The sequence below is a fragment of the Anabrus simplex genome, chromosome 12 (genome assembly GCF_040414725.1).
Source record: "Anabrus simplex isolate iqAnaSimp1 chromosome 12, ASM4041472v1, whole genome shotgun sequence".
Taxonomy (NCBI): Eukaryota; Metazoa; Arthropoda; class Insecta; order Orthoptera; family Tettigoniidae; genus Anabrus; species Anabrus simplex.
In genome coordinates this window covers 77,454,119-77,481,795 of record NC_090276.1, presented here as the reverse complement: position 1 = coordinate 77,481,795, position 27,677 = coordinate 77,454,119, and the positions used below count along the sequence as shown (strand labels likewise).

General features: G+C 40.0%; 1 protein-coding gene across 1 annotated transcript; it reads right to left on the bottom strand.

Moving 5' to 3' along the window:
- Window positions 1-5,553: 5,553 nt before the first annotated feature.
- On the bottom strand, window positions 5,554-22,428 carry LOC136884186 (E3 SUMO-protein ligase NSE2). The gene is made up of 5 exons (XM_067156223.2): window positions 22,244-22,428; window positions 20,998-21,137; window positions 14,500-14,587; window positions 10,047-10,230; window positions 5,554-5,794 (listed from the first exon to the last, which is right to left on the bottom strand). Exons 1-5 carry the CDS (start codon window positions 22,338-22,340, stop codon window positions 5,680-5,682), a joined length of 624 nt encoding a protein of 207 aa, XP_067012324.1. The 5' UTR covers window positions 22,341-22,428; the 3' UTR covers window positions 5,554-5,679.
- Window positions 22,429-27,677: the final 5,249 nt, after the last annotated feature.

The following is a 27,677-nucleotide window of genomic DNA, read 5'->3' as shown; positions in this document are numbered from 1 at the left end:
AACAGTGTCTCTGTGGGATCCCCAGCCAAATGACCTGTTCCAGTACAAGTTCAACACAATAGTTCATCATCATCAGCTGCTCTCGGACATTTCTTGACATTTATTTGCCACACGACAGTGCCCGTTTTGACCCTTGAATACAAATTCTTGTTAAATTGATCACTTTCTAGGGAATATTCAACATTGCAAGAAATTAGCTTCATTTCCCGTAAATTTCCACCTTTTTGATACTTATATTTGCATTAAGCAAATCAATTAATCATATACAGTACGTGTTTCATTCCATTTGGAACATCTTCGGCTGTATTACAACGCTTAGGTGAAATTACAAAGTAGGCCTATTTATCTTCTTAAGAACATGTTAATAAGTACCTTGTTTTACTTAAAATCTACGTGAATTTAAAAATTAAAATCAATGTAGATGGTTGAATGGGAGGGAAAATGGATTTACTTAGCCTATTTTAAAAATATATCTATTCATTTGAACAGATGTTATAAAAATATGTTTTGGTTTCAAGCACTTTTTTCACTATGATATATGATATTCTGCTTGTCTGCTAATAAAGTTTTTGAAAAATAATTTTCCTTTGTCAGTATTTTAGATTTTACAAGGATGTTCTCTTCATTTGTTCCTTCCAAGGTGAATGCTGTTTTAATTTTATGAAAGTGTTTCTTGAATTCAATTAATTCAGGATCCCTGAAGCTGATTGCTATCATACTATTATTAAAAGATCTTCCCTGAAATCTTGTTGTTGACAAAATCTACTGTGTCCTCGGAGGAGCGATGGCTGATGCAGCCTTGAAGGGTTTGAGAGTACTGTAAAGGTGGAGCATTTTAATGATTTCATAAAACTGTTCAAGGGAGAGTTAAGAGATTCTCAAAATTTTTGCCGCTGGCCTAGAGACTCTGAAGCACAAGGACAGTTGGTAGGGTTACATGGTGAAGTTAATAGTAATTTTCTAAAAAGGTGGAGAATTTCTTTTTACTTCTTAACATTTTATTTAAAAGTACAGTACTACAAATATTAAAAAAAAAGGACACTCAAATTCATACAGGATTGTGTATTTAAGGTGAAAGAAATGATGATGTATTTTCACTCTGGACAGGCACATTGGCCCTAATTATATACATAGATTTTATTACATTTTATTTTATTAGATTTTTTTATTTATTGATGGTTTTCAATAAAAATGCACACGTGTATTAAAATGCATGTAATTGCGATTTTTCTTGCAAATTTCTTTAAATGTGGAAGCAGCTTACAAGGTCAAGGAATTAGTTCAAGTCAGTTGCAGTCATGGGCGCCCGCAAGGGGGGGCACTTGCCCCCCCCCCCCCTGGAATTCTAAAGATGTTGATGTTAAATTGTTTAATATCATACTAGATTATTTCATAAACTGAAATTACTGACAGTCAGCTAGCATATGTTATAACTGGAAGTTTCTGTAAACAATTTAATGTTGCTGACGTTATATTGGTTTTTAAATTCAAGAAGATCCTGCGGGCGCCCATGGTTGCAGTGTATGGCACAATGGAATGGCTTTGTGTTAATGTTCAGTTACTGGATTCTCAACACTTAAAATTATAAGCAAAGTTTTCTCATGGGCTGTAAAGAAGTGTTTTGCACATTCCCATAAATTAGAGCATTGTTTTCTGTGATTTCCATTTGAGACTTCTGTACTACTAGAATATTGCACACAAGGCCTCTAGTTTGTTGTACACCCACTGTTTGCTGCATTGTTGATGAGTAATAATTGTAATCTGAGTGGAGGGTATTGTTGACCACTTGCTCATGCTGCGTTTGTGAACTATAGTTCAGTTATTATGAGTTTCGACTTGACGTTTGAGCGCTGCCTTTTAGCAGAAGGTAAGTGAATTGATCAACTGCCAATCATAAGCAGTCGAACGCTCCAATAGAGCGCTTAATTTCCGGTTAGCGGTGTTGTCAATCTGTTTAATATAACCACGTGCTATCAGCTGTGTGTTGTATTGTGCTAGGCTGTTCGTTTATATTTCATAGTGTAGAGTTTATAGATTTATTGTTTAGTATTTTTTAATAGTATAGCCCGTTATATGGTAGTGTGTAACAATGTACAATAGTGATCTAGTTTATATAGTAGCTTAGTTTAATATTTTGTTCGGTAGTTATATACCGTAATAGGCTAATTTTAGGCCCATATGTGAATTTCATATTCTGTCATATCGACGCCTACATCTAAGGATGAAGCTCCCAAGAGAAGAAAGCTGTTCGGACGCGGTACTCCTCTAAGGAGCCAGGTCCGGGAAATTGTTTGCAATTGCCATTTTAACGTCATAGAACTGATCTGGGCCCAAGTGAAAGATTATGTAGCTGAGAATAACCAACTCTTCACAGTTTTGGAAGTTGAAAGACATTTTCAAAGCCGTAGGCCGTATAAGTGCGGAGGACTGGAGCAATGTTGTGAGACACATGAAATCCGAGATGATTAAAGCTTGGGAGAAAGAAAGTCTCACAGACGATTATATTGAAGACTTTATTATCTCTTTAGGGTCAGGTGAGAGTGAAACCTCAACAGACAATGACAATGCCGATAGCGACTCAGAAATGAGTGGTGTATTCCCTTTGTAGGATTTACTTCCTTACATAGGGGAAATTGAACCTAACAGCAACGCGAGCTCTTCTTCATGGTGAGTAGAAACTTAATTTTATTTTCTCACGTTTTATCTTTTCGAGCATTGATATATGTTTATCTTGTAGGCTTATCCTAAATGTGTTGTGTGTTCATATTACATGAATTATGTATGTTACTACAGAGAATAATTGATTATGGACATATTTCAGTATATACATTTCCGTTCGTGTTGTGTATCGTAAATCAGCTGTTTGTATTCGTAGCAGTTTGGTACCACAGTCTGACTTCTGGTTAACTGTCAAGTCGAAACTCTTAAAAACGGAACTATAGTTACCACTTAGTTTATCGCTCTGTACACTGTGTGAGGTACCCTTGACTGTCATGGCTTGAAGTACAGTGAATTTTTCAATTTCATATTCTGTATTTTGCTCCTGCAGAAACATATGATGAAAAAGAAGAGTTTGCTTCAAGTCTTCCAGCTAGTTACATTGGTAAATCAAGAAAATAGTGCCTCTTTACTGAGGAGAAAGCAGACTGGAAGAAAGAAAATTCTAGATATGTCCCAGATTTTACTCTCACCACTCACGAACTAAGGGGTTTTGTAGGGTTTCTTATTTTTACTGGATTCCACAGATTACCTTCAGAAAGAGAGTAATGTTCTTAGGTGTAGAAATTGTTAATGAAGCCATGCCAAGAAATATATATCCAAAGTTGACGAGGCTAATTCATTTTTGCAATAATGATCATCAATAAAAACAAGAGTAACAAAGGCTTCAAGATACGCCTCTGATCAAGATTATGAATGCAGTTAGAAGAGTGTCTAGCTCTGGATGAAATGATACTGATACTGAAATACTATGAAGATAATAACCTGAAATAATCCATCAAAGGCAAGCCTATTAGATTCGGGTACAAGTTATGAGCCCTGTGTGGATCTAGTGTTTACTGTTTTGATTTCAGTGTGTATTATGGAAAGAATCAGACCGAGGGTGAAAGACGGGATATGTTACAAGGATCCCATGTTATTCTGAACACGAGATGTATGGACAATCCTAGGAATAACAGTGTTCTTTGACAACTTTTTCTCTAACAGAGACGTCCTGATTCAGCTCTGATCCCTAGGATAAAAAGCAAAAGGTACTGTAAGGGAGGATCGAACAGGTGACTGTCCTTTGAAAATGTGTGAGTAGGAAAAAACTAGAACCTAGTGACAAAATTGCAATGCGACCCTCTGCGCACAAAGTTTTGATGTGTACCTTAAAAAGTTTTGAGTTGATGTTCAGTGACTGCTGTTGTGTAAGAGCTTGAAGACTTTATATCTTTAACGCCCAGTGTCTTCATATGAGAACGAATATCATCTGCTTATCTATGACACTAAATGTTTCCTAATAGATGATGAATCTTAACACATTTAAGCAGTTTTCAGGAAAAATCTCTTTAGAAAAAAAAAAGAAAACAATTTGGGCCTTAAAGGGTTAACTACTACTCTTTACTTGCTTGTCCATAGTTGATACTGTTTTGATCTATGCATACCTAATAATGCATTTTTTTTATTTTTAGGGAGAATCCAATCATACAAGTAGGTTCTAAAAACAACCCAAAAATACAACTACAACTCAGAACATCTTGATAAAGTTCAGCATTTCCCAAGTGATAGAACAATATGCAGTTCCTTGCAATACTGAGAAAAAAAAATCTGGTTAGGAGTCCTGTGTTGTGCAAAGTGTGGGGGTTTCCTCTGAGGGATATACAGAACAGTGCTCTTGACAACCGATCTGGTCTTGAGTGGAACTAACTGTCAGGGTAGCAATCACCTGAGCAACAGCGAGTGATTATTTTAAGGGTCTTGAAATGTACTAGAATGGTGGTCTCCCCCTATACCAACTACAAACTAATTTTTTTTATGATCCTGACTAAATATAGTAATAGTGAGACAAAGTACACGACATCCTGAAAGGACAGTGTGCCTATATACTATGGCTACAACCTTACTCATTCTCCCCTACTGAAGGTAGTGATTTTCTAACTGTTGGGTTGAATTCAGTGTCGCCAACCATACAGTTCAGGGACTCTACTTGCCGATGTGACAATCTGGCATATTAGCACTATACAGTCATTGTTTATTTTGTGATTTGTGAGAATTCCATATTGCCACTGCAAAATTGTTAAAATCACAGGTATAATTAAAGCATTTTTTTTTCTGTGGTATTGTAAGTCTGTCTGGATAATACCAGGTAAGTAGAATTGTAGCACGTTCGAATAATGCATTTAATAACGTAGTTGGTGTGAACTGACAACCATAGCACGTTATTACTTATGGTGTTATTTCGTCCAATACTTACAGAATTTGATTAGGATACTTAAAAAGCAAGAAAAATCTGCATGAACTCCTCCAAAAAGGAAAGTAACATTATGTCCTCTATAAAGATCAGTTTATTTGTGGATGTAAAATAAATATAGTGTGGTGTTCCATGACAACAAGCAGTTCAGTAGAATAAATGGAAACCTCCGTAGCTCAGGTGGCAGCGCGCCGGCCTCTCAAATTCTGGTCACTCCATGTGAAATTTGTGCTGGACAAAGCGGAGGCAGGACAGGTTTTTCTCCGGGTACTCCAGTTTTCCCTGTCTTATTTCATTCCACCAACACTCTCCAATATAATTTCATTTCATCTGTCATTCATTAATCATTGCCCCAGAGGAGTGCAACAGGCTTCGGCAGCCGGCACAATTCCTATCCTCGCTGCTAGATGGGGGATTCATTCCATTCCCGACCCGGTCCAATGACTGGAAACAGCCGTCGATTTTCATTTTTCAGTCTATTCTGATGAAATTAGGTATCAATGGCTTATTTTATGCTTACTAAATCTACTCTCAAAATTGGGAGATCGGCCTCAGCGATCAGGAGAGAGGGAGAAAGGATGAAAGATCATGAACCTCATAACGAATACACAAAATGAAGTTTAATAACAAACAAAAGGATAACGAATGCTAGACTTCTCGTTCCTATGTGTTCTTATCCTGCGTACTGGCCTCAATGTATTGGTCACTCCAAGTAGGAACAAGCGGAATCATGCTCTCGATGAATGGCCCTGGGACTGCCGCTGCAATATCCTTCTCATCTCTGAATCTGGTTCCAGGTCTTTCTTTGTGAACGATGAGACCGTGCACCCAACTACCGGACATCTGTGAACAAGAGAGTATTTACACGTTTAGACTAGTCTTTACATCACAACTGACACAGACAGGTCTCAACGGTGATAGGAAACAACAAGGGCTTTCATTAAGATACCATAACAGCATTTGCATGCACAGAAAACCACCCACTGGACCACCTTCTCCAGCGTGCAAGCTCACAACTACGTGATGCAAACTGTGTAGCCAACTCTCTCTGTTTACCAAGAGTCTTCTTTGAGTATTACTGCTCTCTACAAGAAACATAAAGGGATGAAAAATACACAATATGATAAAGATGGAATTCAAGAGGACAAATTGGAGCAAATATTCGTTTATAGGAAGGGGAGTTAGGGATTGGAACAACTTACCAAGGGAGATGTTCAATATATATCCAATTTCTTTGCAAATAGGGAATCTGCCACCTGGGCGACTGCCCTAAATGCAGATCAGTATTGACTGATTAATACAATGACAGGTCAAGATGATCCCTGAAGGTGTTGATGCCTGCCCTCATCATCAAGCTGAGAAGAGAGAGCATGTCAATTGTTCTTGTCCGGTTGTCAAATACGTCAGCCTCGTGTCAGTAGATTTACTGGCATGTATAAGAACTTCTGCAGGACTAAATTCTGGCACCTCGGCATCTCTGAAAACCGTAAAGGTAGTTGGTGGGATGTCAAGCCCATAACACTATTATTATTAATTGTCCTTGTCTCCTTGTCATCGTCAAGTCACATATAGAGAGTAGGAACACACCCAATGACAGGTGAGTGAGGGACAATTTCCACATCCACCCCACAAGCTAGTTCCTGCTTCCCAGCTTCATCGAGACGATGCTCATTCTCTGTTGAGATCCTTTTTGTCTTTGCCTTCCACCACCTCTATCTTTTGCTTTCTACTCATTCCACATGATTGGCAGAATGTGATCTGATTAATAAATCCACCTCCCTGCGCCCAAGAGCCAGGCAGTCCACACTACCTTGAGATGTCCCACGAGCTTCTAGTTTATTACTTGTTTTGGGACTTTTTCTGCTGACAGGTGAAGTTGTGCACTGTACAAAATAACAACTTTTATTTGGTTAATGTTTTTCCTACTGAGATCTTTAATTTGTTTCTGTACATTTTCAACTTTACAAGTTAAGAGTGCTTCAAAGTTTTGGACTAATGATTTTCATAGTCTAACTTCGTCACGACATCATCCTGATCTTGAACCAGGTCCAGTTTCCCGGGTGTGGTGAATGAGCGCTCTCCTTTTACTTCTGCCCATGTAGAGGTTTTCTTCCATAACCTGCTGCAAAACCAGACCTCGCTCAGCTAGATCCAATCGATCCACCTCTTCCTTGGCCGACCTCTTCAGTTCCTTCTCAAACCACACTCTGGCTGTTCTTTGTGGGTCCATTCTTTTGAGATGACCAAACGATTTCTGTCTGGCTTCGACACTGATCTCACTACAGGATAGTTTCTTATTTTGTCCCCCCTACAAATATTAATTTAGACAAAAAATGTTTACAGTATTTTATAAAACTACAACACTATTGCTATGAAGAATATCCGCTCTCTTTGGATCGGATGTAAAGAAAGGGGAGCCTGCTGCCTGACGTGCCCGACCACCACTACATTCCAGTGTGCCAAAGAAAGCATCAACTCTAGCCTATTCACAGTACCAGTTCCCTAAGTGGGATCCGTACGGAAACAGTTGTGCACGTGAATCACAGGAAGAACTTAGGAAAACTGTGACCCACAATATCAGAGTCTGCTCAAACCTGACCTATCCTATAAAAATACTGCATTGGATTGCATTAAACACTTCACAAACTCAGTAAACCTTATATAGTACGAATAACAGAGGGACCAATTTGACCATCAATTTCGAACTTTCTAAAAACAAAATCATTCTTTAGTTCCAAGTCTGAAATATCTATTTCTATCTTACGAGCTACTATAAAACAAGTTCTTGGAACTACATAAAAAGCTGAAAGGAAATCGTATTTACACAGACTAAAAGTAACCACAGACACTGCAGTTCTACTAATGTTGTGCTTTGCTTTATGTATGGTTCTAACTTTATTTTTAAACTTCAGGCATGTCTTACAAAGGCCTACTTTCACTTACAGAATTGAAATTTAATAGAAAAAAATCTCTAAAAAGTTTGCCATCTTTATGTTCTAACAACTCTTGCTTTTTTTGAGATTATTTTTTCTCTCTTTTATTTAATTCTTTCTAATTAGTGTCAATATTCCCTTTGTCTTTCATAGCATTAGCAGATGATTACAGTTCCATTTTCTATCAATAAAAATGTGATTGGTTTGTTAAGCATGAAAATGAGCGAATGATGTGGAGAAATTTAGCTGTTGGAGAAATTAGGATGCGAATTTTCTCTATCTATTCACCATGTGAGTGTGCAGATGAGGCTGAATGTGACAAGTTTTATGAAGCTGTGAGTGATTTCATAGCCAGGGTCAACAGCAAGGATAGGATACTGCTAATGGGCGATTTCTTTCTTTTCTTTTTTTAATTTATTTTTACGTCACACCAACACATAGGTCTTATGGCAACGATGGGATGGGAAAAACCTGGGAATGTGAAGGAAGCAGCCATGGCTTTAATTGAGGTACAACCCCACCATTTGCCTGGTGTGAAATTGGGGAAACGACGGAAAACCATCTTCAGGGCTGCCGACAGTGGGGTTCGAACCCACTATATCCCGGATACAAGCTCACAGCTGCGCGCACCTAACCGCACGGCCAACTCGCCCAGTATGGGCGATTTCAATGTGAAAGTTGGAAATAGAACTGAAGGATATGAGGTGAAAAGTGTTTTGGGTAATTCAGGTGAACTCGTAATAGATCATAATAGGTGGAGGGAATATTTTGAAAATCATCTCAACGTAAAAGGAAATCTTCATGGTGACATCGCGAACAATCAAGCCCGTGGGGAGGACAGTGATGTTGACGAATTTACGCTTGATGAAGTGAAAAGGATGGTAAATAAACTCTATTAGCAGCAGGAATAGATGAAATTAGACCTGAAATGGTGAAGTATAGTGGGAAGGCATGGATAAATGGCTTCATAGAGTAGTAAGATTAGCACGGAGTGTTGGTAAGGTACCTTCAGATTGAACAAAACCATAATTGCACCTATCTATATGCAAGGGAACAGGAAGAATTGCAACAACTATCGAGGTATCTCATTAATGAGTGTACCAGGCAAGGTGTTCACTGGCATCTTGGAAGGGAGGGTGCGATCCGTAGTTCAGAGAAAGTTGGGTGAAAATCAGTGTGGTTTCAGACCACAGAGGGGCTGTCAGGATGAGGTTTTCAGTATGCGCCAGGTAACTGAAAAATGCTACGAGAGGAACAGACGTTTATGTTCCGTAGATCTGCAGAAGGCACATGACAGAATACGGAGGGAAAAGATGTTAGCCATTTTGGGCAACTATGTGTTTAAGGGTATATTATTAAAAACAATCAAAGGCATTTATGTTGACAATTGGGCTGCCGAGAAAACCGATAGTAGAATGAGTTCTTGGTTCAAGGTACTTACCAAGATTAGAAAAGGCTGTAGTAATCTTTCACCGTTGTTGTTCATAGTTTACATGGATCATCTACTGAAAGGTATTACGTGGCATGGAGGGATTCAGGTAGGTGGAAACATAGTGAGCAGTCTGGCCTATGCTAACGACTTGGTCTTAATGGCAGACTGTGCCGAAAGCCTGCGGTCTAATATCTTGGAACTTGAAAGTAGGTGCAATGAGTATGGTATGAAAAGTAGCCTTCAGGATATGTATTCTCTGAGAATGGTAAGCGAGGTGCAGCAAAGCTAATGCAACGAGTTGCGATCAACATTATTTTGTAAGAAGGAATTCAGAACTATCTTAACACCAGTATGTTTTCAGACCAACTTGGCTTTACAGGAGTGATCAATGGCAGGAGGGTACTCAGAGCGAGGAGATAAAGGCTAAGTTAGCAATGAACTCAATCGATGGAACACCAGGTTCAGTGGTGGGGTCATGTGATACGAATGTAGGATGATAGATTACCTAGGAGAAAATCTGACTTGGTCATGGCAGATAAGACAAGTAGAGGGAGACCAAGACTCAGTTTCTAACAATTAAGAAGTATAGAATTAAACAAGGCCATAGAACTTGTTACAAATAGAGAATTGTGATGGCGGTTAGTAAATTCACAGAGGCTTGCAGGCTAAAGCTGAAAGGCATAACAGTACGTAAAAATGTGATGCAGGAAACTGTGTAAAGTGAACTCACTTGATTGAACGTTTCTTGTGCATTATCTCTGTAATGCTCGTCATGTCATAAACGTGGCCACACAGCTTGTTCCTCACAGGGTCGACCATCTGCTTCATCGTGAAGGGGTCTATAGTGTTCACCTCCGATGCCGTGATGGCCACATCCTCCTCCTCATCAGCAGTGTGCGGTCTTGTGAGTTTCGCTGAAAACAAAAAGAATCTTATCTAGTGATTGTTTTACCACCTCAGTCTCCTGCCTTTTGCTCCCAAACAGTCAATTGTTTACTATCCTTTACTGCTACCTCCCTTAATCTGGACAACGCAAGGTTTTAAAAGTGCTGTGCCTAGAAGTCAAGAAGCACAATTGTCACCTACACTACAATGCCATTAATGGCCAGTCACTCGTAGGTACTAGCTAAACTGGAGTTACTACAGGTCCGCCCTCCACAGCCTATACTTTTCTAGGAACATTTTCCTTCAAGTTTCAGCCGAGTTTCTTTCATTCCTCCTGCAAAATGGTCAACAGTTCTGTAGCTGTCTTGTCTGGCAGTCAACCAGCATTGTAGCTTATCTCAGAGAAGCTCAGTTACCTTTCGATCAGGACTTCGAGCTGCCCATTTGATCTCATTCGCTCCCATTTTGACAAACCGTTTGGTTATGGCTGTCGCTTCATGAATGGTCTTGTTGAAATTAAACGGGTCAATTCCAAATTGCTGCCACAGAGTGGTTAGCATAGAATTATTCTATATTACCCAAGAGGATTCGGCATTCATGATATGAAGAACAAAAACCAGTGGACCTAGACTGTGGCTTGCACCACAGTACCACCTCTGCAGAGAGAACAATACACTCGATCCACATGTGATGTGTTTTGCAACACTGCAATCAGCAGTGAGCATTCTGTTCAGTGTGCCCCAGCAATCCAAGAGCAAACACCTCCCATCAGACATAGCTTCCAGATGCCTATTTCTAATGAAGCTTGCCGGCTTCACCTTACAACATGCCAGAGACATCGACGATCTGTATTTAGTTGATGTTGGGCTTTTCCGTCACCTCTAGATCACTCACTGTTGAACTTACCAGAAATCTCTCAGAGGAATGATAGGATGGGTAAGGACTGATAAGTCGTGCCCCTTACAGCCTCAGTGAGCTCCTGTTGATTGCATGGAGCAAGTACACATTTCTACCGACACGCTTGATCAGTCTACTTTCCTTTCAGGGTGATACCTCTGTGACTGTTTGCCCACTGTTGTGCACACACTGCAGTTAGCTCCTATTTATTTTATTTGTCATGTCAAAGCACTAAAATCAGCTACATATAAAAGACAAATTTTATAACAAAGACTTACACATATAAACAACAAAACATAACTGAAAAGAAAGAAAGTCCAAGGTAGTGGATTTGGGAGGGACAGGAGACTCTGGGTCAAGCACAGTACTTGGAAAAGAAGAAGTTATGTTGATGTCTTGTCTCCTGAACAAGAGCCTGGCTTAAGAAGTGTCCCATTATGACAGAAGGAAAATGACAACAAACGTGGTGGATGAACAGTCTTATATAGAGTCTAGTGTTGTATTCATAATATCTTCCATAGTTGGTCTGCACTGAAGAAGATGAGTCTGTGGTGACGCACATTCACATAACGTTGAGTATGCTTGAAAACTCCACTTCAGCAAATTAGATTTGAATCTCGTAACACCTGAGTGCAGTCTCTGGAACACTTTTCAGGTCAATCATCCTACTGTATGACCAGGAGGAAGTTCCTCCCTTCTCCAGCACTATGGCGTCTGTGCTGTCCCTCCAACAGCCTTTGTTGCTCTGAGGCATGCTGGCTGGTATGTACACTACCGTATATTTCCGCAGTTGAAGCTGTTTGCATTCATGGACTTCTATTTAGAACAGTCCCTGTTGATTAGACAATTTCCAAGGGCAGTAGATGGAAATGAAGAAGAAACGCTCTCCAATTTCACGTACTGTGTAAGCATTTTCACAGAAATGGTGAAGGTCAAAAGTTTTGATGTGCCTACCCATCTATCAGCGCTACTTGCAATGTGGGAGCATTTCCCTCATCATGCTGCAACATTTTCTGTATAATTTATATTAATACGAGGGCAAGTCAATAAGTATCTGCAATTTTGCTCTAATTGTCTTTAAGTTGGTTCCCTGGCGTTGTGTGCTCACCAGCCGCTAGATATCTACGTCTGTGGTAGGTTTCAGAGTTATCAGATCAGCACAGCTTGCGCTATTGCCACTCTCAGGAAAAACGGCATTGTGTAATCTGGTTTTTGTGGTCTGAGGGTGTACCAGGAGCGGAAATTCATAGAAGACTTTCAGCACAATACGGGGACAATGTTTTGCCCCAGCGGATGCTTCCATTCCATGCTCTGATGTTTGCTCTGGTTCGTAGTGTGAACCCATGTTTCATCTCCAGTGATGATCTGTTTCAGAAACGTTTCACCTTTGTTAGCATGACGGTCCAGTAGGTGCTGACAGATTCTCGCACGATTGTGCTTCTGCTCATCAGTGAGTTGTTTTGGAACCCATTCCGAACGGACTTTGTGAAAGTTAAGCTTGTTATGCATGATTTCATATGTAGAACCATGGCTAATGAGCATATGGTTTGCCACTTCATCAACAGTCGCTCGTCTGTTATTCAGGATCATATCACGCACTTGTTCAATATTGACATCAGTTACGGCTGCAGAAGGACGCTTGGGTCTTTCCTCATCCTTCACGCTCGTGCGACCCCTTTTGAACTGTTCAGTCCACTGGTAAACACTTCACTGTGGCAAAACACTGTACCCGTATTGTGCTGAAAGTCTTACATGAATTTCTGCTCCTGGTACACCCTCAGACCACAAAAACCGGATTACGGAGCGCTGTTCTTCCTTGGTGCAAACAGAGAGTGGCGCGGCCATTTTTACATCGCAATAGCGCAAGCTGTACTGATCTGATAACGCTGAAACCTACCACAGACGTAGACAATGGTGCCATCTAGCGGCTTGTGAGCATACAACGCCATAGAGCCAACCTAAAGACGATTCGAGCAAAATAGCAGATACTTATTGACTTGCCTACGTATTTAAGTACCCAGTTTACGAAATGAGTTGAGCAAGGAAAATTATTAAATTTGTCCAAGTGAAAAAAAAAACCACTGGAAGTTCATGATTAGTATAAATACAGCAAACTCCCGATTATCTGGTTTGTGGGTTATCCATGCACTCCAAAGGTTTATTGTAATATAATTTTTATTTTATTTACTTCATTTCATCACGGCATTTTGAATATGTGTAAAGTGAGTGTTTGAAATTCAAGTGCGCTCTCGACTGCAAGCGAGCTTTGTTCGAGAACTAAACAATGTACTGTATAGCAGTCATTGCTACGAAGCAAAAGGAAGGGCTTTTAACTTTAAAACAAAAGATAAAATTAATTGAAAAGTTCAAAAAAGGAGAATGAGTAAATAAAGTAGCAAATGAATATAGGATTGTTGTTCAGACAGACATTAAAAATAGCAAACAGAATCTCCTATAATTCACTTTTTGTACCTCTAGAAGTGTTTTACCAACAACAGACGTTGTAAGTAATTTTTAAATTGGCCTAATTTATTGATTTTCAAACAGAATTGTATGCTCTATATTATTAAGAGTTTCATTATGCATTAATATGCACAAATTCGTATTATCCGTGTTTTGAGTTAACCGTGCAAATCTGTCCAGTGATTAGCCCGCATAATCAAGAGTTTGCTGAATTTTGCAAGTAACATTGACAAGCATTCATAGTAGTAGTAGTTTATCTTGTGTTACACATTTATATATATGTATATTGGGCAATTGCAAAATAGTTTAGCCAAATAATGGCTAAATTGACAAATCTTGTAAAACTAAAGTACAGCAAAATTCTTCAGCAACCAAGTGTGCGAAATTAGACACAGCAACCAACGACGGGTTAATGGAGAAAATTATTGAACAACAATTAAGAATCATGTGTCATTATTACCACTGGAGTCCGGCTCCATGGCTAAATGGTTAGCATGCTGGCCTTTGGTCACAGGGGTCCGAGGTTCAATTCCCAGCAGGGTCTGGAATTTTAACTATAATTGGTTAATTTCGCTGACACGGGGGCTGGGTGTATGTGTCATCTTCATCATCATTTCATCCTCATCATGACGCGCAGGTCGCCTACGGGCTTCAAATTCAAAGACCTGCATCTGGCGAGCCAAACTTGTCCTTGGACACTCCTGACACTAATATTCATACGCCATTTCATTTTTCATTACCACTAGATAGGCACTGCACTACTGTGAGTTGCCTATATTAGGGTTCACCTGCACGTCACTTTTAAGAAATCTTCATCAGTTTTAGAAAGTTACCTGACTGATACTCTGCCTTCTTCTGGTTGGTACTCTTTGAGGTGTATACCTTTTGGCACTATCCGTACCTATACAGGGACGAGTACACAACAGCTGGTTACTTACCGACTTTCTCCTTGTACTTCACAAATGCAGGATGGACGTGTGGGTCAACTGGCTGTGATTCTGCTTCCTCAAGGACTCTTTCATAAACCTGCAGAAGGGGGGGAAAAAATTAAATAGTAAGAAAATTTAGAACCTTCCTAAACAACAAAATCATGCAATTGAAACATCAAATGAGGCTACTGAGGTGAGTCTGCCTCGCACCCAAAGACCACAAGTTTGATCCCTGACCAAGTCAGGGATTTTTAGCGGGATCTGAGGACTGGTTCAACGTGCACTCAGCATTCGTGACAATAATCGAAACTACCTGACTGTGAGATGGCCCCAATCTAAAAAGCCAAGATTAACAGCAAGGAGCATTTGTTGCACTGACCATGTTTCACCTCATAATCTGCACGCCTTCAGGATCGACAGCGGTCGCTTGGTAAGCCAAAGTCTGTTAAGGCTGCACCGTCACTGGGTGGACAAATGAGCCTATTGGTATCAAAACGAGCAAAATGCACTTGTTTTCGAAATTAAGATCACAACAGCACGTTCTGCTATATGCACCAAAACATATGACACTGAAATGTCATTGACTCCAAGCAGCCTATGCAGTGGCCTCCACTATTATGCACTAGCCATGAGTCTTGGAAGGTGTGCTATTTACCAACTGATGAGCAAAACACTGGCAACCAAGAATGACTTAGCTGGAAAATGTATAATTTTCAGTAACAGACCATTTACAGTAGCCTATATTGGAATTATTAATTTACTCATTCAGGACAAATATTTTAGGTTCCCTATGGGAATCAATATCTATATCAACTGGAATGCTATTTAAATGTTCTGGTATAGTTTGTCCAGTACTTTGGGATGACACATTTCCCCAAGCTTCTTGTGCCATATCCTCATTGGATGTCGGCTGTCATCAGAGCAATCTGGTTCATGTTCTCAGCAACTTGGAAAAGAGCGGGGGTATTGAGCCCATACTATTCTCGTAGATTCCACAGCCAAGATATTCTCCTTCCCCCACTTCTCCCTCCAATTTTTACCTTGTAAGATAAGTTGATACTCTCTATCATTTCGAATGATATGGCCAAAGTACTAAATTTCCATTTTCTTCCTTTTGATGTTGAGCATGACCTATAGCTCTTTGTTCAGGCATTGGAGTACTTCAGTGTTACATATTCTGAGCAGGCGTCGCTAGCACCTCATCTCAAAAGATCAAAGCATTTTGGTGGTGTTCTCTGTTAGGGTCCAAGTATCAGCACCATAAAACAAGACAGGAAATACCTAACACCGAAGTAAACGGAGGCTAAGATTGATCTTAAAAGTCCCCGTTACAGAAAAGTTTGCTCATTATCTTGAATGCATTCCTTGCCTGTGCAATATGGGACTTAATTTCAACAGCATTGTTCCAGCTGTGATCAAGTACGCTGCCGAGAACTTAAGCCTTGGACTTGCTCCAGTGATGTACCAGCTACTGTCAAATTAACAGGTTGAATGACATGTTTGCTTATGACCATTACTTTGGTCTTTTTCATGTTTAAACGCAGACCTGCTGCAGCGCTGCGTTCAACCACACAGTTTAGTAATGTCAGCACTTGTTTCAAGCAGAACAGTGTCATCTGCATATCATAGATTATTTATTGTGATCCCATTAACAACTATGCCCTCCTGTTTTCCTTCTAGTGCTTCAGAAAATACCCTTTCAGGGTAAATATTGAAGAGGAGTGGAGATAGAACACAGTCTTGCCTCACTCCTTGATTTATTTCAATAGCACAAGTGTTTGTGCTGTCAGCCTTAACTGATGCGGTCTGATTCCAATACAAGTTGGCAATAATTTGGATATCTCTACCATCCATGCCGATATTGTTGTATGTCCTCCGCTCTCTCCGCTCAGCGCCAGCCAGCCGCACGCACGCAAGCGTGGATATTTCGAGACTCGATGCGCAGCCTTCAGTGCGCGTGCCTGTACCGTCGAGTGCTGTATAAAAGGAGCTCCCTGCCTACCACTCTCGAGGATTCTCCCCAGTGCCCTGCTCCAGAATACACTGTACGTCGAACACTGAGGCTACTCCTCTTAAAAATGTGTCTCGACCAGGTGGACGGAATTCTGGTAGTATGAGGTTTCACCTCAGGTCACTGTTCCAAGTTCCCGTTCCTTCATCCAAGTCGAGCCCCGATGCTGTACTCTACACATCCCCTATCTCCCTCAGGCTCCGACACTCACACATTAGATTCTCTAATTGTGTACTTAGCTTTCCTTCAGTGCAAGCTCATAAACTCAAAACACTGCAAGTTAGAAGGAACTCTCTTCACTAATCCATGCAAGTGAAACTGATAGTTTTCGACTATCACGAATTGAACATTCCTACGAACTATCTTTTCAAGATAGAAGCTAGTGTAAATACATTCCAAGTGTATATAGTGTACAATGACAGAAACTCTTTCAAGCTTAATTATCTACTTTGCTTCAAGACAATTTTATGTTTATTCTTGTAAATTTCTATGTGAAGCAAATAAACAAGTTGTGTTCTGGTAAACCTTATCCTGTTTACAACAGATATCATGTAGGATATGCAGCAATGTTTCATGTTTCACATGGTTGAAAGTCTTTTCATAAGCTTTCAAGATCACATTGTACAAAACATAACTGCTCTGAATTATTATTATGATGATGATGTTTGTTTTTAGAGGGGCCTAACATCTAGGTCATCAGCCCCTAATGGCACATAATGATTTTGTTATAAAAATTCTAAAATCCACTGACTACAATTCAAAAAGACTACAATGAAAAATGATTATGAAGTTAAAACAATCAGTGGATCCAATCCACAATGCCCCACCTTCCTATACAATAACTTAAAACAATGGTATAAACTGAATAAGGGTCTGCTTCCAAATCAAAATCGTATTTTGTTGCTTGTCCAAAGGGGTCCAAAATCCAGGTCACCGGCCCCTCATAACGGTACTAGTCTCTGGTAACGTAGGCTCATGGTGATACTAATCACAGGTCATGCAGACCCATGGTATTTCACACATCATGGTATTACTCACAGGCAACGCAAACCCAGGGTGTTCTCACATAGTGGTACTAATCATGGGAAACGCCCAATCCTATAGCGTTCCTCATGCAGTGGTACTGCTCATAGGTAACACAGACACATTCTGAACACAGGGAAACCAACACATTCCAGCGCATGCACAGCATGTTCTCCTGCATGGACACTAGTCTGTGTAGCCGAGTGTCTGCTCCCCCTCCTCGGTGGGATGCACACGACGGTTTTAATCACAGGCAATGCCCAGACCTGTGGTGTTCCTCATGTAATGGTACAAATTACAAGTAGTCTCATGGTTCTAAGTCCATCTTCAGTTGGTTGCCTCTTATGACATGCAGAAAGTACCGTGGGTGTCGTGTGCAACCCCTACCCACGGGGTGCTCCCAATTCTAACATATGAACTGGAAGCAGCAACTTTGACTGGACTTGTAAAAGGTCACCTCTAGCCACTGAAATGAAGTTCTTTCATATATTATAGATAAGAAAGGATCCACCTTATCAATACAAGTTTTATTTATATAAGATTCTACTTACAGTACTGGTTTCGACTTTTTATACAGCCATCCTCAACTGTACATTAGTACCTTCACATAAGTCAAAGTTAGTTAATATGCGTTGCCTAATAGAAAAGTCATAATAATGGAGTGTGTCCAAACGTTCAAATTGGGCATGTTTCAGAATAAAAGCTGACTATATGTACAATCTAAAAATGAGTGTGGGTGTGTGTCTTTTAGGCCTAAAATTTGTGTCAACTAACCTATTTTAAAAGTACAGGTACATGAACACTTTAAAAAATATATAGTACATATTAAATCACATATTAAAATATGCAGTTCATGTTAAAATCCATTATGATGACTAGGAACACTTCATTAAAATGAGTTTAACATCTTGCATTGTCCATTGTCTTATTTTTATCCAATATGAATGGAGAATGTCCATATTCACAGGCGGTGCTTTCTGGGGTTCTGCTATATGTTAGGCTTATCCACTAGTTTGATTAATAGAATCTTCAGTTATTGATGACAAGTCTAATGTGTAACCAGAGGTAGATATGTGCAGGTGTGATTGAATGTTGCCTTAAAGTATTAAAATACAGTCTGCTCTTGTGCATCAGTGTCAATTGCAGAATGGTGGCTCTTTTCTCATCTATAATTGCTGGTGTATGTCTGTAAGAAACAAAAGATGGAATTTATAATCTGAAGAATGCCTACTTGTGTGTGTGTTTCCGTGATGAATACTTACTATTGCTGTCATGGTTGAGCTATGTCAGATTTGGCTGCCTGGCGTGTACTGTATCGTGTTTTCCTGGTGCTAGTGTCCGCTGCTATGAGGGGAATGGAGGGGTGAGTGAGGGGAGTTGTTGTCGTAGGAGTAGGGGTGGAGTTGGGCGTGTCGGTCGTCTGCGCTGTGGCGCGAGTTGAACACTGTTTATTGATTAAACTAATAAATCTAGATGAAGTTCTTTCGTTCTTTCTCCAAAAGACCAGAAGAGGCAAAATAAGGAATGAGACTGTCTGGTAACAACTCGGATTGGACAAGTCTGTCAAAAACCTTAGAATTAAGCACATTATGGACATACAAGTATGGCTCCAGTTAGGACCCCACGAGCACACTACAAAAGGAATGTTGTTGGTAAAAGGCCCAGAGGGAGACCCCATCATGGTTAGGAAAAGCAAATTTTCAAAGACCCTACATAAGTGATGTAAATTGGCAGCAAAATGTAGAACAACAGCTGTAGGTGGACAGGACTAACTGGAAGAGGCTTGTAAACACCCGCACTTGACTTGCTGGAGCGGAAAATTGACCTTCGATGACAATATAGTTTGTGTTCAAAATGTACACCATTAAATGCCAGATTTTGTCCATAAGATTTATGAAAATTAATGAACATGTTGATGAACAAATGTTGCTCTAAGGACACAGAAAATTATGTTACCTTTGTGCAAAATTCGAGAATATTTTCAGGGGGATCATCTGTCTTGAAAACTGAATCTTTCAACGTGCCCACATGTCAACATCTGCAGCCACAAGATGCAGGGAGATGGAAGGGTACGGGAATGGAGTTAGACAATCTCCAAAGTACCGCGGCACCCCTGCAGCATGGACTGTAGTTCCATCTTGCTGCTTACATTGTCGCTGAATGACAAGAACGATGCAAATCCTGCACAAATAGGGTAATGATGAGGTGTCTATAGACTACCGGGTCAACTGTTTTATGAATTCTGTAAAGAATCCTCAACAAAATATGGGCCAAATATTCCACGACCAGACACGGTCCACCAAATCACAACCCACGCACTATGTAGGTGTTCCTGTACCTATAACGACATCAGGCCATTCAAACCCTTTAGAAAAAGAGTTTAATGTCGTCGGTTGATGTAACCTTCAAGGTGAATATTGCATCATCCGAAAAACCTTACATAACAGAAGAAATCTGCAATAATGTAATCCATGTTCATCCCTATTTGTTAGATGCTGAGCAACTTGAATGTGGTGCGCAAATCCACTCAGTTCTTTAAACAACCATTGAACAGAATATCCCTCAAATCAGGTTTCAGCAACGTTCATGGTAGCCTGTGCTTTGGGGGCTATAACACCTGTCGGAAAAGTCATCCACGATTCTCGTTTGTGGAGAGGTTCTTGAGTGCCCTGCTCTGCCCTTCTCTTGAATGAAGACTGATCCCGTTTGACAGAAGTTGTCAACGAAGCTAACATTGTTGTTATTTGGTGCACCCTTATTATACTGTTCCTCGTATTGTTCTTTAACATGAAGCAAACTCGGCCCATTCTGATGCTCCACTCAAATCAATCATCACTGATCGCAATTTAGGAGTCGCCCAAGTGGCAGGTTCCCTATCAGCTATTTACCTAATGTTTTCTTAAATGATTTCAAAGAACTTGGGAATCTCCATGACGGGAAACTGAATTACGTGCAGTTAAGTTAATGCAGTATGTTCGCAGTTGCGGCTAACAGTATTCTGTAGGAGTTAAGTGAGTTCTTGGACAAACCTATTTTTACAGAATGTTTTTTTTTTTGCAGTACAGGACAGGAAACTGGGTGGACTTCAATGATCTCTTCATAAGCTGGAAGTAGCAAGAGTGAATCTTAGTATAAACAGCAGGAAGAGGAACAATGAAAGGAGGTTACTCACAATGAGGCTAAGTCACGAACAAACTTGATAAAGCTGTACGTATAGAGATTTCTGTGATGGGGGTCATGTGAGGTGAAGGAAGATTGCCTCAGACGGTAAGAGAAGACCAAGATACCGAAGGTTAAACTATTTTTATTATTTAAAGGAGGGTGTTCAACTAAACGAGGTCATGGAGGTGGTTGTAAACAAAGGATTGTTGAGGCACATAGTTAATTCCCAAGGGCTTGGAGACTGAATGCTTAAAGGCATAACACAGTATAATGAAGATGTGTGAACTTCTGAGGACGTTCTATCAACTTACCGCAGCTAATGATTCATCACCATTTTCACATCTTCGTGCGGTTTCAGAAACGTTCTTGAATATGCCGAATCGACCATCCAATAAACAGAATTGGAGCATTGTTGGCGATAGATTCTCGAGAAGGTTTGACATTTCTTCCCCTAAATGAATAAGATGACACAGGATATAAACAAGTGCAAGTTTTTTTTCAATACCACAAACAAAAATATTATTCGTGAAGGGAATTAAGCCTAAAAATTTTTAAGTAAGAAAGTCATTTATAGGAAAATGAGTAAGATCATATAAGAGGATATAAAACTTCTTTTTACATTAGTTACTTTTCATGACATTTATTTACATCCCATTTTGTGAACATAAACAACAGTTAAGTGGCCTAGTAAATTGTCTTGAAAGTCAGATTATTGAGTATTATGCAACAAGAGTGGGCATCTTGGACATACTCGAAGTTGTGGCCCTCCTTGTGCTCAGACAGGTAGAGCTATACAATCCAAAGATGATCTCTAAACCGTTAACGAGCTGAAATTCTCACTGGGACTATGTGTAAGACTACTGTAGCATCCTGCTTCACGAAATTTACCAAGCATGCTGAGAATGTTTTAAAACGGAAACGTCCGGCTCCATGGCAAAATGGTTAGAATGCTGGCCTTTGGTCACAGGGGTCCCGGGTTAGATTCCCGGCAGGGTCGGGAATTTAACCATCATTGGTTAATTTCTCTGGCATGGGGGCTGGGTGTATGTGTCATCTTCATCATGACGCGGAGGTCGCCTAAGGCCGTCAAATCGAAAGACCTGCACCTGGCGAGCCGAACATGTCCTCGGACACTCCCGGCACTAAAAGCCATACGCCATTTCATTTCATCTGTATAAACATATTCAAGAAGTATAATTCAAATAGATGAACCCAACAGGAGAACTGAATTTGGATATGCAGTTTGTCTTGTAATTTTTCGAAATGTCTATTATTTCTGTTCTTTATTGCGTTTTTATTTCGAATGTGTCTGTAACAGGAACATTGATGTAAAGGTCAGGAATAAGAAATGATGCTAGTGTTGAATTGAGTGGGGTCTCAAGTGTATTTAATTTTCTATGTTCTATTATTTAAAGCTGTTGATTGAATATGTGTTGTACCTTCACAAATTGACATTGCAGTAGGACATTCAAATGTGAAAAGAAAAAAAAAAAATTTTCAGATTGAGAGAACTGTCTAACAATGGAATAAATAGGAGGAAATAAGAGACACTTCTACCTTTAAAATGTTCGCCTACGGCATCAACACACCATAGTATATCTTCCATCCCCTTTTTTATATTCTGTTCTGTATTGTCGCTTGCTGCAAGTGGCATGACAGTTGCGTTAAGATGTTAAATTTGAAGCTGAAAAAACTACCGAAGACTAGTGGGCACTCTTGCTTGCTTCAGGTTACCGCTCAGCTCAAAGAATACTGTGATACTGGCTGATCCTAATTCCAAAGAGAATAATAGACCGCACGCGTAGCCAACCTTGAACCAACAGAACATCTGGAAGGTGAAATGTTTCTTGAGTTTATTACTATATACTATATGCTATATACTATAGGTCTCTTTCCGAGAGTTTAGCTAATCATGAACAAAAACGCAGTCGACTCTATTAAAACAAGATCGACTCCAATCCTCAGACCGTAATATAAAAAGCACATGGCGGCCGAAGTAACCGGATTGCTGGTATTGGCTAACACGAAAATATCACGTACATATTAAGACCGGTCTCCACTGATTAACATTTAACATGTTACAATTGACATGTATGTTGTGATTGTGTCTTCCAATTGACTTTGCATGTTAATTCAGAATGTTGACATTAACACTTTTAACATGTTGGCGTGTTTTCCGCTCCAAGTGGAAAACATGTCAAGTCAATTCGTTGTTCGTGAGATGCCGGCACAGCTTCGGCAACTTTCATGCTGATTCCATGTCAGCAGATAGCCAGACGACGCAAACGACGTGCTTCTTGTGAAGTAGGACTATAGTTACAACACTTAGCAATATTCATTCTCTTTATTATAAGCTAAATACAGTACGCGCACATGTGTCGTTCTCTCTGCACTATACTAAAATTTATATTGAGAAATTGAGTGGAGCAAGGAGATTACTCTGGACTTAATTAATGATATAATAGAAAGGCCTTGTTTGTGGGATGTCTCATCAAAGGAATACAGATATAAAGCGAAGAAAGCCGGCAGTTTCCAGGAACTCAAAATTATCTATAATTGTTCCCGCGAGTGCATCGAAGAAAAACAACTGGCGTCCCTCCGCTCTCGTACAGTCGAGAATTGCAAAACGTTCAGAAAAGTCGGGGGCGGGTGCGGACGAACTTTATACTTCAAAGGGGTTTGTTTTTGAAGCAATGAGCAGGATGAGGGGAGGAAATGTGCCTAATAAAACTGCATTTCAAAATCATAACAAAAAGCAACAGTGGCAATAAGGAAGGCCAAATCCTTTTCATCTTTTTTGCTAGTGGCTTTACGTCGCACCGACACAGGTAGGTCTTATGGCGACCATGGGATAGGAAAGGCCTAGGATTTCGAAGGAAGCGACCGTGGCCTTAAGGTACAGCCCCAGAATTTGTCTGGTGTGAAAGTGGGAAACCACGGAAAACCATCTTCAGGGCTGCAGACAGGCCTCAAATAAATAAAACACGCTGGGGTGGACGTTTTCCGCCGCCTACAGCGACGCCGTCGCCACGAAGGCAAGGAGGAGCGCGTTTTGACGGCTTAAAGTGGCAGTCATCGTCCATGATTCACTTCCAAACAATGCCAGGTTCCAGACGAAAGTCTTCAAAAGCAACTTTCTAATTTCTATATCAATGTTCCGAGTAAGGAATATGAAGAAAATGACACCTAATTAATTCAAACAACTTCATTGAGCAAAGACATCACACTCGAAAGTGTTAGACAAACAAATCACATACGGAAGCGCTGCGACGTAGCAGAAAAAAATAGTTGTAAGGTAGTAAAGTATATATCCATATTAGTTGCTCATTCGTTTTGTGCCCTAACTCATTCATTAAATGATATACTGTATTTACCGGTCCAGAGATCATGCTATTTTCCTTTCCTTTCAACAAACAAGTAATATATTTATTGGCCCAGGCATCATGCTATTTTGCTGTCTGAACTGCCCGCGCTAGTCATATGGACAAAGATAATGACAGTTCACAGACATAGCACTCCCATTCGTCAGTGCAAGCCCTGGACCTTAAGAAAGAAAAAAAAGACGGCGCGAGCAGCGGAATACAACATAAAGGAGTCCTGTTTACGGCCCGTAAGTACGTATACATATTTCTCTAGATATTTATCTAGTAACGATGGTATTTCTTAATTTACCGCGGATTTTTTACTTTATTGGTGTAAAAGCAACTATCATGTTCCATTTGGGACAAATATTACAGTGACATTTCACCGATACCTTTGGTCTACATGACCGATTGATTGATTGATTGATTGATTGATTGATTGATTGATTGATTGATTGATTGATTGATTGATTGATTGATTGATTGATTGATTGATTGATTGATTGATTGATTGATTGATTGATTGATTTATTGATTGAATTGATAAGTTTTAATAACTGCTGCTCGTAAATATGCCTACAACTTGCATGTGCCGCGTTGCAAATCTGATTACTAAAGAGCGTTGAAACGAAAAACATTTCTTTATACAAACAAAAGATCCAGCTCTGTTTCTCAAGTGGCCTAAGGCAATTCCATGACCGGATGTCACATTAAATTATAAAATTCACGTTAATGATGTGCTATTTGTGGCCGAAATTGTAAAAAATAATAACTTTCTCGTTATTAATGATAAAAAGTGGAAAATTCGACAAGAGTTCCATATTTTTTCCAAATCTTCTGAAATATTTAACAAAAGACGTCTTAGTAAAACCAGAGTCAACTCATTATTCCATATTGTACTCTGTGGTGTACGCAACGGACGGCTTACCGGTGTTAGTCCCTCCCGTTGAACATTTGAACACTTTTCTTTTGTTATTTGGATCGTGAATCAATACCAAAAAAATGTTCTTATAACTTAATTGAATTTGTTTGATAATTTCTCACAATGAAAATAACACTTGCGTTCAGAAATGATAATAGTCTAATAATAATAATAATAATAATAATAATAATAATAAACACACGTATATTTATATGCTGAAACTAAAACCACGAAAACTTGTAAATGTCCAATGAAGATGTACCTGGTTTATAGATATTAAACATGAGTTCACGTCATTCTTGCTGATGAGAGGACGCACCCTGGTACCGGCCATAAAAGAATACAATGCAGACGGTCTTTTCCTTTCTACGTAGCTATTGCATCATACTCATACCTTGGTCTACCCCTACCGTTCATACCCAGTACACTTTCCTCAAAAAACTAACTGAACAAGTCCTGGGTGTCTTAAGATGTGTCGTATCATTCTCTTTCTTCATCTGGTCAAATTTTGCCAAATCGCTCTCTCCTTACAATCCGATTCATTATATCATTCGTGATTCGATCTACCCATCTCACCTTCAGCATTCCCCTGTAGCACCACATTTCAAAAGGTTCTATTCTGATTTATTACCAACTTGTCGTCCGAGTTTCGCCTCCATACAATGCCACATTCCAGATGAAAGTCTTCAAAAACATATTTCAAATTTCTATATCAATGTTCGGAATGAGCACATTTCTTTTCTTACGAAAGGCCTTCCTTGCTTGTGCTAGTTTGCATTTTATGTCCTCCTTACTTCTGCCATTGTTAGTTATTTTACTACGCAGGTAACAATATTGATTGACTTCCTTCAAGGCTTCATTTCCTAATCTAATATTTCCTGCATCATCTGACCAAGTTTATTTATGTTTCCAACCTTTTTAACGTATATGTGCCCACATGGCCTTCATTCTCTTAATGTTAGCGCCTCTCCTGTCCTCTGACTAGTATCACCGGATATTCTATAATCCTGGTTTTTGTTTTGTTTTAAAGATGTGTCTGTCTAGAACATACTGTCCAGTTATCCCGCTCAGCCACTGCTTGGTGCGATTCAGTTTTAGCCTTGAGATCCTTCTTTCCCAACAATTCGCTTTACGTTGCATCGACACGGACAGGTCTTATGGCAACGATGATAGAGGAACGGGATAGGAGTCAAAAAGAAGCGGGCATTTGGAGGGTGTGAAACTAGGAAATCACGAAAATCCATCTTCAGGGCTGTCGACAGTGGGTTTCGAACCCAATCTCTCTCGAATACCAGCTCACAGCCGCACGGCCAACTCGCTTGGGCCTTGAGATTCCAAAATGTTGTGTCACCCTGCTATCGGATATCCTCTTACTTTGCCCACCTTGTTATTTACTTCGTCTTCAGAGCTTCCATGTCCTTTTTATTGGGTCCTAAGATATTTCTCCCTATCCTCCGCGTTAGTTTCTGCAGTTCTCAATTTTAGGTTTAATTTCACACGTTCAGTATTTCTGACTAATATAAAACGTCTGGTCTTACAAGTGTCTGGTAGCACCAGATCTTAGCTCCCTATTATAGTGGTGTTTCAGAATTTTTCATGTAAGCTGATTTTAATTCATTTCGCGGACCGGGCGAGTTGGCTGTGCGCGTAGAGGCGCGCGGCTGTGAGCTTGCATCCGGGAGATAGTAGGATCGAATCCCACTATCGGCAGCCCTGAAGATGGTTTTCCGTGGTTTCCCATTTTCACACCAGACGAATGCTGGGGCTGTACCTTAATTAAGGCCACGGCCGCTTCCTTCCAACTCCTAGGCCTTTCCTATCCCATCGTCGCCATAAGACCTGTCTGTGTCGGTGCGACGTAAAGCCCCTAGCAAAAAAAAATCATTTTGCCTCCACACTTCGATTCTTATAATTCCTCGAGTCTATCCCCTCTCCTAAATATTTGAATGTTTCGATCTTTTGAACCGGCCTGTGTTTCTTAAATCTTTGATGGATTATCATATACAGTATCTTGTTTTTTCACATGAGACTTTGACCCTGATCATAAAGTTCCTCAATCTGTTGCTCAGCTGCTTCAACGGACGGTGCTAGGATTGCAAGATCGGCTGCGGTAATCTATATGAAGTCTGATTTTGGATAACTTGACCTGAGACCACTTTGGAATTCCTTCCCTTTGACGGCTTTTCTCCATTCTCTGATAACCTTTTCTAAGACACAGCAAAAGGAAATGTGATAATCCATCCCCATGTCCAAGGATTCTGAAATTTCACCAAGAAATGTCAGGGTGTGTTTGATGATGTTTCTTGTCTTATTGTCTTGTCCAAACTCTTCCAGGACGTTTATAAACGGAAACAGATTGACGAAGTGCAACATCCTAAGCCAAAAGGCAGATTGCCACGTGATTGTCGTCCTTTGAGTCTGGCCTTCTTGTCGTACGTGCAATCTGTCACGGATAGGATTGGCAATATTCTCAGAAAGCACAATATCAAGACCATTTTTAAGCCTAATATCACCATAGGCAATTGTTTGCGATCTGTCAAAGATGCTATTGGTTTAAACTGCGCTGGAATATTAATGATTCCTTGCTCCTGTGGATCGGTTTATGTCGGCCAAACATGTAGGAAAGTAGCAACAAGGGTTAAAGAACATCGCAGGCACTTACGTCTTTGCCAGCCAGAGAAGTCTGCTGTGGCAGAACATGCCATAC